Source organism: Leptodactylus fuscus, chromosome 10, assembly GCF_031893055.1.
Source record: "Leptodactylus fuscus isolate aLepFus1 chromosome 10, aLepFus1.hap2, whole genome shotgun sequence".
NCBI classification, from domain to species: Eukaryota; Metazoa; Chordata; class Amphibia; order Anura; family Leptodactylidae; genus Leptodactylus; species Leptodactylus fuscus.
The window spans coordinates 60,843,345-60,858,360 of NC_134274.1; the positions used below are offsets into that span (position 1 = coordinate 60,843,345).

The following is a 15,016-nucleotide window of genomic DNA, read 5'->3' on the forward strand; positions in this document are numbered from 1 at the left end:
CATGGAGAGGATTATGTGGAGGAAAGGATTTGGAGAAGGTTATAAATAATTTCTGCTGCATTGAATGTTTCCAAGAGCACAGTGGTCTCCATAATTCTTAAATAGAAGAAGTTTGGAACAGATTGAACTCTTCTAGAGCTAGCCACCCCACCAAACTAGTAAACATAGCAAACAAATAACTGGGGGAGAAGGGCCTTATTAAGGAAGGTGACCTGGGACCCAATGGTGACTCTGGCTGAGCTCTAAAGATCCTGTGTGCCGCTGGGAGAAACTTCCAAAAGGTCCAGGTCTATCAGTTTATAAGTTTAGCAGAAGAGACCAGGCCAGTTCCCAGTGTACAAATGTCTGCCACATAATGGACACTGCCATTTTAAATGGTATAATGAAATATGTACAAACTCTACATAATGGTAAACAAACCCATATAGAAGTAGATCATTCCATAATTAGTATATTGTTAGACTAGGGCTGGGACATTTTTGCCTAACTGTTTCTACTCTTAACCCTTCAATGATATACCTATATGTCCTTGCATTTTTAGGCAGGTAGACAAAATTGTGCAGCTGCAGAAATGGGAAGCCGTTTGGGGGCTGTTTCTATAGCTGGAGCTCTTATAGGGAAGGCAGGGACAGTTCAGTACCATCCATGCCTTCCCAATTTCTCTGTACTCAGCTACGGGAGCTGAAATGATGCAACTCAACTTCCAGTCTCACAGTCACATCACTGCTCAAGCCAGGAATTACACAAGGTGGACCCAGATCAGCTCTTCAGTACAATATAGAAGGCTGCATTCCTCCTGTAACTGCGGCCAATGTATTGGTTACAGGGGAAACCAGCATAAAAATCAAATAAATTCCTACTTTCCCCCCCACAAAGCTCTATTATGACCTCATGGGAGGCAAAAACTGTAATTGCTAAATAATAGAATATAACAATTAATAAATCAAAATACAAAAAAAATAAAGTGAATACAAAAACCTACCATGGCCATGTCACAGGTTCTAGCCCACAGCACTACAGTAAGTATCTTTTTTTTTTTTTTTTTTTTAAATTTTAGTCGACTATGTGCTGTAAATAAAAAAAAAAAAAAAAAAAAAAAAAAACAACAAGAAACGATCATGTGTCCTTGTCCAGAACAAGGGAAAATAGCTGGGGCCTGTACTGGCTAAAGAAACTAAAAAAGTAACTTGAGAAGGCGTCTGATACATTTAATGAAGTCTTCATCATCCTACCACCCAGCTGTTGACCACATAGAAGAAGCTGTTTATCTGGGCGTGGAGGAAAAACCTGCATAGAATACCGTATATACTCGAGTATAAGCCGAGTTTTTCAGCAAAGTTCTTGTGCTGAAAAAGCCCTCCCCGGCTTATACTCAAGTCAAGCAACCAACCGCAATAGTAATGTATAGAATCTTCCATAAAATAGTGGGAAAAAAAACAACTTTAAAAAAAATTTAATAAAAAAATAAAATAAAAGTTCTAAATCACTCCTTTCCTTAGAATAAATATAAATGTAGAAAATTACTGTGAAACACTTACACATTAGGCATCCCTGTGTCTGAAAGTGCCCGGACTACTGAATGTAGGGTATCTGCAGTGCTCCTGTTCCGTCGGGAAGGGGTTAATAGGAGCACTGAAGATATGCTATATTCAGCCAGGCCGAATTCCAAGTAGGGGGAAAAAAATCCCAGTCCTCAAGCTCAAGGAAGGGATAGACAGACAACCAAAACACCCCCTCCCCTTTCCCAGCACCCAGCAACTACTTCACCCAAAAACTCCGACCATTTTAATTTTTGAAATTTTCCAGTAGCTGCTGCATTTCCCTCCTAGGCTTATACTCGAGTCAATAAGTTTTCCCAGTTTTTGTGGTAAAATTAGAGGCCTCGGCTTATATTCGGGTCGGCTTATACTCGAGTATATACGGTATGTCAGTCTTTAGAGTGGTTCACGATCACAATTTTGATGAAAATTAGAATTGTGCTTTTCTGAAAAGGTAAATTAATCAAATTTAATTTGATTTAAAGGGGTTTTTCAGTTAAACTGAAAATACCTGGGGGAAGAGCGGGTAATGTAGTAAAATGAAGAAGAAGAAGAAAAAAAATTGTTACCCACTGATCCATTGTTGTGTTGTTACCCCATTCCATCCCATACCTGCACTGATCTGGCCAGACATGAAGGGGCTGCAGCCAGTCACTGCGGTCAGTGATCACATGTTGGGTACCAGTGACGTCACTGCTAGAGATGAGCGAACAGTGAAATATTTGATATTCGTTTCGAATAGTCCCTCAATATTCGACTATTCGAACGAATATCGAATCCCATTATAGTCTATGGGGAAAAAATGCTTGTTTCAGGGGAAACCACTATTCGACTCAGGAGGGTCACCAGGTCCACTATGACACCTCAGCAAATGATGACAACACCTCTGGAATGCTACTGGGACAGCAGGGTCAGCATGCCTGGGGGCATCTAACAAGCCCAAGTCACAGTTTTAACCCACTATCACAGCCTATCAACAAGACACTTTCCACACTCAAAAAAACCTCTATGAAAGTGGAAAAATACCTGGAAACCTTCTTTCCTCCCCAATTGTATGGACAGAAACCCAAATTTTAAGCGAAAGAAACATTAGCATGCGCTCATCACAATCCCTGACTTGATAGACGCGTTAAGCAAGGTACAACACTGAACAGGACCGACCACCAGGAACAGGTGTTATAATGGCTAGCGGTTAATGCTTACAGCTCCTTATCCACCAGCCAGTCAGCCACTACCTCACGTCCTCTTCCTTGCCAAGAGTCTGGTCCTCCTTCCTCCCAACATGACCAATCTTCCCAGCACAGTCATCCCACATTTCCCCCCTCCCAGGAGATGTTTTCAGGTCCTTTAACTGTCCCTCACTCAGTCCAACCACTTCACCAATCCCAGGAGCTACCAGACGACTGTGTGTCCTGATGTCCAAACATTGGAGCATCCGCCATCTTCAGCTGATTTAGTTGTTGTGGACCAGCAACCCGTGACCCTTAACGTGAGCCCTTCAAAATTAAGTTAGAGTCCCTTAAGCTGATATATGCTCAATATATCTAGCCTCTGTGTATACAAAAAAAACCCATTTGTATACATCACAAAATGCGTAAAGCTAGCGCTAAGGGACGAGGACGTGCCCGGGGCATGGAAATGCAGCTGGGGAGCAAGGTTGCGGTCAAGTTACAGCTAGAGGCAGAGGACTGTCCAGAGGAACAGGACAGCTGCTTCACAGAAGCCAGGCCAGAGCCAGCAAGGCCCGAGATTTTCCCTGTGCTAGCCACTCGCCCATGTTGGCCACCTCGCTCGATGTTGTGTAGATTTTTCAGCATATGCGTGGAGGACAAAATGAGTGCGTTTTGCACACTGTGCAACTCAAAACTAAATAGGGACTCTGAGAATAGCAACCTGAGCACCTCAGTGGGAGAGAGTAAATGCAGGACAATCGTCGGCCGGCGTTGCCGACACTGCCTCTTCCACTGTTTCCAGAGCTGGTGCTGCAGTCCAGACCACCAGCCTGGACACCTCCACATCTGCCTCTGACACTTTGGGGAGTTCACCCTCATCTGCCCCTTTTCCTGCCTCTGCTCCTTTCGCCTGCACCATCATGCGCCTCTTCCCAGCATCTCCCCATCTCCCAGGCGTTTCATTGCAGGCAGAAGTACAGCGCAACCCACCCACATGCCCAAGCCTTTAACGGGCTCATCTCAAAACTGCTGGCCCTGGAAATGTTGGCGTTCCTGCTAGTGAAGACTCAGGCCTTCCGTGACCTGATGGCAGCTGCGGCACCTCGCTATGATGCCCCTAGCCGTCATTCCCTCTGTTGGTGTGCCATCTCCGCCTTGCGCCAGAACGTGTCCCCTAACATTAGTCGGACCCTAAGTTCCGCGTTTTGCTGTAAGGTCCACTTGACCACCAATGCATGGACAAGCGCCTGCAGTCAGGGATGCTGCTTCTCTGTAATGACAAGCCGGGTGAATGTAGTTGAGGATGGGCCCAGGGTGCAAACTGGGATGGTCTATCTCCTTTCCCAGCCCAAAATTCCTGGCAGGGCCTCTCTGAAAGCCTACGCCTCTGCTGCAACCTCGACCACACCTGCGACCTGTAAGTGCTTCAGCACTGGGGTGTGGAGACGTCAGCAGGTTGTGCTGAAGCTCCTCAGCTTGGCCGACAGAAAACACACTTCCCCCGAGGTTAGGGATGCCATCCTCGATGTGACTGCAATGTGGTTTCCCCCACTGCACCTGGACCCAGGCATGTTTGTGCATGTGATAATGGCCAGAACCTGGTAGCAGATCTGGAGCTTGCCAGACTCAAACATAGTCCACACATGGCCCACGTTTTTAACTTGTTGTTGCAAAGGTTCTTTGAAACCCACACCATTGTGCCTGATATACTGGTCAAAGTGCGGCCATTTTCGTAAGTGAAAAGTAGCCTCTACTAGGCTGAAAACATTCAGCGCACACTCCAGTCATCTTCGCACCGTTGGCTGACGGAGGAAGACGAGGGGGATGAAGTGGCATTTGATGTCACTGTCCCACACGAGGCTTGAGGGGAAGTTCAGTGTATCCCATTGCTTCAGCACGGATTGTGTGAAGGGGAGTGGAAAATGGAGGAAATGGAGAGTGACCCTTCCAGTTGGGGGCAGCAAATCATGCCAAGTATAACACTGGCATACATGGCTTACTTCATGTTGGGTTGCTTTTCAAGAGACAAAGGCATAGTTCACATCATGGAGAGTAAACCTTACTGGATTTTTGCAATCCTCGACCCCCGGTATAAGAAAAAAATCTCGTCTGTCGTTCTGGTAGGGGAGAAGAAAAATCGCATAAATGATTGCCACAAGCAACTGGTGCAGAATATGATGAAAATGTTTCCATAAGCTCTCGCTGGCGGCAGAGAGGAGATTTCCTCCAAGAGGATAACAGCTGCCATCCGGTCCACAACCACCAGGGAAACACTCTCCAAGGTCTCGGACACGTTAAGGACCCCCCCACCCCGGCCAAACTACCGCCACTGAGGGGCCTAGTGTCATCAGGAGGGAAAAGTATAGGCAAATGTTGTGTGAGTACCTGGCCAACCAAAGCTCTGTCCTCTCTGATCTCTACACGTATTGGGTGTAGAAGTTGGACCTGTGGCCCTTGGGGTGAGTGGAGGCTTCCCCCAGCTGAGGTTTGGGTCAGTTTGGCGAGGGGGTGCAAGTACGCCCCGCGGTTAGCCTTTTTGGTGTCATAGAGTGTACACAATGAACCCCAACTGTCACTTGCAGAGTCACTCTTCTGCTTGTAACTGCATGATAGAACCTGCGTGTCTATGCTCTTTTGAGTTAGAGACAGTTTGGGGCCCCTGCCTTTTAAGTTTATGTCCCATTCTTTTGCTTCAGCCCTTAAACAGAGATGTTATTTTGTGCCCATTAGTGCCAATTCAGCCGTGCCACCCCCAGGATTGATTCTTTTACCTCCCTTTTGGAGTTGTCACTTGCCCCAGCAGCGTATACAGTGTCAGACCCACCATTCAGCTTCAGCCCATAAACAGAGATGTTATTTTGTGCCCATTAGTGCCAATTCAGCCGTGCCACCCCCAGTATTAATTCTTTGACCCCCCTTTTGGAGTTGTCACTTGCCCCAGCAGCATATACAGTGTCAGGCCCACCATTCAGCTTCAGCCCATAAACAGAGATGTTATTTTATATTTAGCTGTATACCATTTTTATTTGGGAGTGGAATACAACCAGGAAAGCTGGATTCAGCATATATATACTATACACAGATTTTCTGTATACCACTTAGGTTTTTGGGGGTATACACCGAGGAAAGCTGGACTGAGTGTATATAGCCTGACTGAATTGCTGTGTATCTTACTGAGGTTTTGGGGGGCACACCGTGGAAAGCTGGATTGAGCGTATATTAACTCCTCTCCCTGCAGTATAGCTCTGAAAAGAGCGGTTCTTGTTCAGTTTTTCCTGCCTAGCAGAAGCTAATCCCTCTCTAGCCCTCAGCAGATCTCTGTCCCTATCTCTTTAAGCCGCAAAATGACATGAACATGGTGGCCACTATTCTTATAAATCGGAGGTCACCTGATTTCGATAGCCAATAGCTTTTTCCTATTTTTTTATAATGTTGTTGTAGTTCCTGTCCCACCTCCCCTGCCCAGTTATTGGTGCAAAAAAAGCGCCAGGGAAGGTGGGAGGGGATACAAATTTTTACTGTGTTTGCAGCGTGGTATTCGATTGGAGTCCGATATTCAATCGAATAGCTATTCGATTGAACGCTGTTCGCTCATCTCTAGTCACTGCTAATACTTCGCTGCTAGCCAACATATTATGGCTGAGGTTTGTGACTGACCTATGACAGAGCAAAACAACAAACACTCAGATACACATGTGAACATAACGGAAGACTCCATTCAGATTACGTTTTTTTACATCCATTTAGCAGATCTGTTTAACAGATGGAAATTGATGACCATCCATTTATTTAGAGATCCATGGATCCGTTTCTGTTCGTTTTTTGAACCGCCACAAAATTATGGTACACTACGTTTTTGTCTTCATCTAAAAAAAACCCTGGTGGGTTTTTTTTTTTTTTTTTTTTTTTCCTTTTTCTTTAACATTGATCTTATGTAAATGCATGGCCATCCATTTGTGTCTGGTTTTTGTATGCTTTAAACAGATCTGCTAAACGGATGTTTAAAAAAAAAAGTGTTCTGAATAGAGCCTTAGGCTAAGCCCCCACTGGATGCCCCACAGCCAAAAGAGCTGCGGGAAAAACTGCAGCGACAACGCATCACGGTTCTTCCCGCAGCGCTTTAAACATTAAGTACACCGAGTTTTTCTCCCCTGACTTTCTGGTACAATTATATCTATGTGGAAACCGCCAGAGTTTCCTTAGATATAATTAACATGCTGCCATTTCCAAAATCGTGGCAGTTTTGGAGATCGTGATGTGTCTGCACCGTGGTTTTTACCACAAAGTGGGCATGGGATTCACTAGAATCCCATCCACTTTACACTTATTATAAAACGCTGCGATTTTTCCCGCATGGTGTTTCTTTCCGAGCCCTGGCCTTAGACAAATAAATATCATCAGTACTAACATGACATCTAGTGGTAGGCTAGGATCATTGCAATCTATCTATTATCTATTGGACTGAGCTGACCATGTGACCGTATGCTTCTCAGGATACATTCATGCAAGATACCATGTTTTACTGCACACAATAAATGCCTGTTCAACACATCATTTTTTTTTTTCTTTTGGGACATATTTTATGGGGAGCCTATAGTCAGGCTGTTACCTAGTAAATGGATGTCCCCTGTGATAGGATCCTTTAGTTCAGCATTTTTGATCCTCTATCACGGAGTAGTATACCGTATATTTTATATGTACAATGCATGTTTATTTATTCATTTGTATATTCTAGCAGTGAACACATCTATACATGTAAAGATTAACTAATGCATATGACATTTATCATGACCTGGCACTGGGGAAATAATACTATTTTTACAATCCATGCATTTATAATTCTGCTTACATATGTTTATAATATTAGTACAGCAGACCCCTGTATACTCCATAGAGTGGTATAATCTATGAATCACTCTAAATAGGACTAAACATGATGTCAGTCATGTCATATGTGAAGGACCGTATGGGCTTTATGTAAATGCTTGAAGTATAAATATACATTTATCATACAGAGTTGTGTGTAAGACCACTCTCATGAAAGCCTTCCGGAAACCCACTAAAAGATCTCTCTAACTGCAGCTTGTTCCCTCCCATGTGAACAATGGTGATCTTTAGAAAACTATGTATTTCCATCTTATCACACATACTATCCCAATTTGTGAGAAATATATTGGATATTCTTCATTAGTGATTATTATCGCTATTGCGGTGCCATAATGTGAGAAGCAGTTAACATATTTCACGTTAAAGTTCAGGTATGGACAGGATGAGAATAGTATAAACCTTATTGATTGTTTTTTGTGATACAAGTGTTTAGAACAACTTTTTTTAATGCTGCAAACTGTATGTTGGTTCATGTCTTAGCCATGGTGCCAGTTCATGAGGAGTACATGAGAGTGCGCATATCACACCTCATCCCTTCTTAAAATAAAAAAAAAACCTTGGTGTCCACTGTAGTTAGGAAGATGATCTATGCCTCTGCCCTCCTATCCTTGCACGCTGTCTGCTCCGCCATACTGGCTTAGGTGAGACACTATAGCTGAGGAGGGGAAGACTTCAAATGACTGTATCTTGGAATCTTTAGCACCTAGCACTGCTATCCCACTACCATTTTAAAGCGGTCTGGTTCACAGTTCTAGTTTTTTTACAACTGAAGATACAGCCAGGTAAAGGCACAAGTGGGAGTATATACTGGCATCCCCTACTCTCCCCTATGTCTTGAAATGGCTGTATCTACAGTAGTATTGCAGCTAGAAAAGAGAATCTCCGCATTAAAATGGTACCAGGATTGCAGCTCTCTGTGCCATACAGCTTTATACAGAAATAGAGCTGTTCATAGTAACACTTGAAGTGCCTTGTTCTCAGGATATTTTAGATATGTCCATGGCAGTGCAAACATTAAAGTGGTTGTCAGAGTTTAGTAAAAAAAAAAAAAAAAAAAAATGGCCAAGGAGAGGAAATGTGATAATATAATCATTGTACCACTACTTGTTAGAGGGATTTTCTGTGCCAAAGATATCAATGATCTATCCTAAGGACGGATCATCATTATTAGATTAGTGTGGTCTGACACTCCGACCACCTGCTGATCAGCTGTTCTCAGTAGCTGATACATAGAGAATAGACTAGGAAGCAGCTCCATTCTCTATGTAGTGGTCAAACCAGGTACTTCACCCAGTTACCTGACTATGAGCTAAGTGACTTCGTTCCACCACAGCACAGTGAACAGAACTGTCTGATTCCTTCTCCATTCTCTGTGTATCATCTGCTGAGAACAAATGATCGGCAGGTGTTCTGAATGGCGGATTCCCACCTTCTGGTGTTGGTGGTTTCTCTTTAAGATTGATCAACAAATTTTTTGGCATGAAAAACCCCTTTAAATTCCCTAGCAGTGCTACCGCTCCAGTAATTCCCACTTGTTATCATTTGCTTTACTGTTGTAATGATGTGTCCATATACCAATCTGACCGCTGTAACCTCAGCAGTACTGTATATGATACAACACTGCCTTGTCTTGTCCTTCACACTCTAGCATCCAATATCTAGTAAAATTGTTCATTTTTAATGTGAAAGACCAAAATTAGAAATGTATTTTATGAATAACATATCTGAGATATCCTATTGCTTTTGTCCTGTAGATGCAAGTCTCCAGCCGTACCTTGAACAAATAAATCAGATAGAAGAGCAAGTGGCAGCTCTGGAAAATGCAGCCTACAAACTGGATGCCTACTCAAAACGATTAGGTAAGGCAATGTTCACATCTGCACCAGAGACTTCGTTCCAGTGTCTGATGAAAATCAAAGGAGAAAAAAGACCTTTTTCCTCCTCCAGTTTCAGTTTAAAAAAGATGCGCACCCAACAAACCCCATAATTGTCAATGGGATCTGTGGGGCTCTTTGTGTAACTGATGATTTAGCGGTCCGCCTCTTCGTTGTTTAGGTTTTCCATAAAAAGGTATGTTGCTTAAAAGGTTTGTCAAAGATTTTTAAAAATATAAAAGGCTTTAAGAAAAACCGAAAAAAAACCTCATTCGTACCTGGTAACTTCCCCTGCTTCTCCAGTGCCTCCACTTTGGCGGTTCCCGTCAGTTTTATTGACTTGTCCTACATTGAAAATGCGCCATGCATCACTTGTCTCAGTGGTCTTGTGCAGTACATGGAGGTATCGCTGGTGGGGCCAGTCACCGACTACAGGAGTTACAACATTTGGATTGCTTTCTCTTATGCTTCACTATATTGCGGTAAATTTTTGATGCAGCTTGCAAGTGAATGAAGCAGCTAAATAGCATTATTATTATTATTTTTTTTTTTTTTAATTTTATGTTAGAAGCTTGAATATACACTATCTTGCCTTCCCCCAATAAGATTTGAGGATAACTGGAGGTGCATGTTAAAAGGTTAGCCCACATACATCACAGATAAATTTATGATCGCTGGTTGTCCAGCTTCTAGGATCCACAATTCATGCTACCTCTATCAGTTCCATGGAATGGAAAATGGTGCACCATCCGGCCTGCCAGTCATCAGTGGGGTCTCATGGTAATTGTATGGACACAGCTCAAGTGATCACCCTGATGTAATAGTACATGAAGGTATGCAAACAACCAATGCTGCAGGACATGCTGTAATGTAAAGCTGTGCCAAGTACTTAAAGGGATTCTATTATTAGAATCCCTTTTTCAGCTAATACCACGTCGGAATAGCTTTAACCACTTCAGTACCGGGCAATTTGTGGTCCAGGACCAGACACATTTTCGGGATTTTTGTATGTGCGGTGTATGTATACACAGCGATCGAGAAGGCAGGGAAGGGAATAAACCTTCCCTGCCATCTCTCTGGGAGCTCCGGCTGAAGTTACAGCCGGCTCCCAGCTTCAGTAGCTGCACGATCTCCGTGCAGCTGCTGTGTTCTGATTGGACGTACCAGTAAGTCCTGTCAGAACTAGGCAACCACTTGCCGGACGTTTATAATCTATGGGCGGTCTGGAAGTGGTTAATAAAGGCTATTCGCCCCCTACCTTTGTAATTTTGCTCTGGCCGCCAGTCCATTGATATTCCTGGATGGTCCTTTGTGTCGTCATTGGCTGGCCGAGCCTGCGTTCAGAATGGAAATCCCGCTCCTGTTCAGTCAGTTCTGTCATCGGGCTTTGGGCGAGCCGACTGCGCAGATCTGTTTGGCCATTTTACTGTGGCCGCTTACAGGAATAGTACACTCGTGTAAGTGGCCACAGTAAAATGGCCGAATAGACATGCGCAGTCGGCTCTGCCCAGAGCCGGATGGCAGAGTCAACTGTGCGGATTTCCATCCCGAACACAGGCAGGACGCGGCGAACCGGGCAGAGAGGCGCGGCTGAAGAAGATGGAGGCGTTGCTGGAAAGGCTTCAGGGGAACACCCCTGTGCTGTCTGTAGACTTATTTGCATACCGGGAAAAACTGGAATATCAATAGAATGGTGGCGCAGAGCAGAATTATAAAGGTAGGGGACGAATAGCCTTTCTTAAGGCCATTCCAACATATTTCCTCAAAAAGGGATTTTAATGATAAAATCCCTTTAAAGGGTGAAAAAAAGTCTTTATGCTCAAAATAACAAACAGTTCTACTAGGGAAATATACTGGTCAGGCCGGAAACTGAAGTCAGGTGATATACTTACCATATAGCAGGCTACCTTTCCTGCTTGGTCCTACCTCCTGCTAAATGTCTTTGAAACAATAGTAGAAGCTGCTTCACTTTACCTGAACAAAGATCAGGTCAACATAGTAGTAATGCCTTCAGTCTTTTTCAGTTGGATCCAGTGTAAACAATCCTATGTGAGGCTCCTGGATGATACATTTACATACACTGATACATTGAAGCAAATTGTCATTTATTTTGGCTTGCAGTGGGTTTTCAGGACTGGATACAAAGTAAATGCTCAGCTGTTAGTAATATTAAAGACATTTTCCTGCAGAGACAACCTTTGTCTATATGCCCTAACATTTTCATCTAGGCACACCCATTTTACATGGATGGTCAGTCATCTTAAAGAGTACCTTTCAACACCTCCACTAACTCCAGTTTTTCACATCATTTAATACATACCGCTCCACTGGTTCTGACACAGAATTTTTTTCTCTAGCCCCCACCATTCCCGAGCAATAACTGCCATTAGTTTTGGTACCTGATCTGCTATTTAGGCTCTGTACTGTCAAGTGGGCAGTGTGACTCAGAGCTCCAATCAGAGGCAGCCAATGTCAGAGCTCTGAATCACACCCCTTGTCTGATCCAGCCTGACACCCCCCTTCTGACAATACAGAGCCTGAATACCATGCCAGGCACCAAAACTAACAGCACTTATTGCTTGGAGTTAGAGAAAACATTCCAACTGTTCCGAAAGAGTGGAGAGACATCTAATAAATGATACGGAGAGCTGAACTTAGTGTAGGGGGTGGGAGGTCCTCTTTAATGTAATTTTACATTTCGTTACTACAAGAGCTGCCATCTATAATCCTGAGGGTGTTGTCTGTGCTGGTTTACAAGAACGTTTACATCCACAGACAGCAAGCAGAGATCTTCAAAATGGTAGGGACTAAAAACACAAGGAAGGGGATTTATCAAATTGGTTATGTCACTTTTGTAGCATAAAATAGATGTAAATCGGTTCTTTGCAACTATTTAACCCCAGTAGCAACTAAAATAACTGCAAACGTGGTGGGGCTAGAGTGTCACTAACTGTGCAGACAAGTTTGTCTCATTTCATAAAACATGTGATTCTGGACCAAAATGTAATGAGCTTTAAAATGTGGCTGCTTTATGCCTGAAAAAACTCTCTAAAGTTCCTACCACTAGGTGTCTCACTTCTAGCTAAGTTGCAGTTCACTCCCTGTTGCTAGCTAAGGTGCGTCCATACGATAAGCAAGATGTTTTCACAGTGAGTAGAGGGAGAGGTTCGGTTCTGTCTTCACTCAGTGAATTCAGAAGGGAGGAGCTAATTCTCTTCACATCATGTCTGCAAACTGCTTTCTCTGTACAGAGGACTGAACAATCTGCACATCTCACACGTTACAATATAAGAAAAGTCAATTTACAATGTACTTGTATCTACTTCTTGCTCCGTGTGCGATTACAGATGGGATCTTATTCACAGACAGCAAGCAGCTTTTCTGACTGTGCTCATAGATTGTTGTTTTTTTCCCCCTGAGTTTTAACTGTTGAACTGCATGTATTTACAATCCAGTGTCCCTGCATCTCCTACAGTATATTATGTTCACTTAGCTCCTTGTTTGTTATTGTAAAGTTACTATTAGCAGAATTACATATAAAAAAAAAAAAAACAATAGTATCAGTAAAGGATAGAGGAATTGGGCAGGTTGCTCCTTATTGTACACACCTCAAGTATCAGAGACCAATGCAAAATGTGCTGCAGTCATAATATGATTATTAGAAGCAGAAAAATGAAAGCTTATATAGTCATAGAACATACTGCCCAGGATGACCCTATTTCGACTTTTCATGATTACTTATGAACCCTTTAAGTCATAGTAGCATGGAGAATATTGCTACATATTGCTTGTGACTGTACATGAGAGTGTCACCATCGTTGTCCTGTGATGCACTATGATCTAGAGTTGCCATAAGATAAAACACAAAGCTGAAGGTTAGTACTTTCCCCTAGGCATCAGATTGTTCTTCCTCTGTATAATTTACATTGTACAGACCCGTGCACATAAGACAATATGCATTACATGGCACAGATCTGTAACACACACTGATGATACTTGCACTGTTATCTGTTATATTATGCTTTAGTAATATTTTTAGGAAGAGTTTATTATTTGGTATTGTTTTCTTCTCTTACAGAAGCAAAGTTCAAAAAACTGGAAAAACGATAGACACCTAAAGATACATATCCACATGCAAAAGTCCTAATGCCAAAGGAGGATTCTTACATCAGTATATCAGCCTCAACAACGCTTTTTACTAGAAACTATTCAATATAAGCTTATTAATAAAATCACTATAATGGCTAACATGCTTTCATTAAATTCTATAACATATTGGGTACAATCAGATATAAGTCAATGAATTATGCAATGCATCATGGAGTTTAGTATAAGTGAGAGGAGATGGTTAAAAGGCATCATACCCAATTCATTACCCATATAGGGTATTGGAGTAAATATTAAGCCCTATGCATACGACTGAATCTGATGTGGGGCTGAGTTTTCAGCAGAATATCTCTCCAAGGGTCATCCAAGTGCATTCCACTCTCTATTCTCTTCTTTGGGGCTTCTGACACAAAGTCGGTGACACAAAGTGGGATAGGCCCTGCTCTATGTTCAACGAAACATCAGGCATCCCCTTGGAAGAGCATTGTCCCGCACACTTGGCCCGTGTTCATTAGTCCTTAGGAATAAGTGTAGGTTGACTTCTAGCAGTGTTGATCCTAGAAATTTCTGAATAAAATTGACATCTGGGTCTTTACTAGTTGTGGGTGTGCTCCTACATAACCTGACATTGTCCATTCAGTGTCGACTAAGGTAGGACATAGCCTTTCACAGATTTTGCTGTGGTTTTTCGAGCCAAAGCCAGGAGTGGATCGAGCAGAAAGGACAAATATAAGAACTTCCCAAAATATTTCCATTCTTGGCTTTGGCTGAAAAAAACACAGAAAAATCTGCACCAATAAAAAAAGCTGCGTTTCCACAACGTGGGATCTCAGCCTTAATTAGGATTTTATGTTACTTTACGAAAACAGTGAAGAAGACAGCCACAGTGTAGTGGAACCACAGATACATAAAGTCAGATACAAGAGTGATTACATAGTTATTACATCATAGCATATTGCTTGCACAAGACCATTGTCTAGCTGCAAATAAAAGAGTTTATTGGTAGATTACATAACAGAAATTAAATAAAGCAAACTAATAGCTATGGACAATAACTAAAACAAAGATGCCCCCCCAGTTTAATCATTCTGTGGCTCTCAATATCTAATTTCCTCCATATTCTTCACCCACTGAGTAGCTTTGTCTCTATTCATTTCTATGCCCCTATATGTGAAAAGCTTTAAGCAGCCTAGAGTCTCTTTCAGGCGCACTGTATCGTCCCACTATGTATATTGAAAATGTCTCCTAATGTCTGCTATCTCCTGGTAGGAGTAGCCTAATTCGATGAATACCTGCCAGCCCATAAATAGTTGTTTGGGGCCCTTTTCCTTAAGCCATTTGATACTAATCGGATGTTGCAACTGGGCAATAATCAACCATTGTGAGAAGAGGCACCTCAGTGTTACCAGCGATATTACATAACTCAATGGAGGGGGGA

The 15,016-nt window shown here is 42.7% G+C and overlaps 1 protein-coding gene across 7 annotated transcripts in view; it reads left to right on the forward strand.

Annotated features, from left to right (window-relative positions):
* Positions 1-13,908, forward strand: part of BLOC1S2 (biogenesis of lysosomal organelles complex 1 subunit 2) — a 21,826-nt gene extending 7,918 nt beyond the window's left edge. For 4 of the 7 annotated variants that reach the window (XM_075258263.1, XM_075258265.1, XM_075258264.1 and 1 more), the window contains exons 5-6: positions 9,352-9,456; positions 13,550-13,840. In XM_075258263.1, coding sequence (XP_075114364.1) covers positions 9,352-9,456; positions 13,550-13,581 — 137 coding nt within the window. In that variant the 3' untranslated portion in view covers positions 13,582-13,840. Of the gene's footprint in view, positions 1-9,351; positions 9,457-13,549 lie in introns of all 7 variants that reach the window. The other 3 variants (XM_075258266.1, XM_075258260.1, XM_075258261.1) reach the window with 3 other exon arrangements.
* Positions 13,909-15,016: the final 1,108 nt, after the last annotated feature.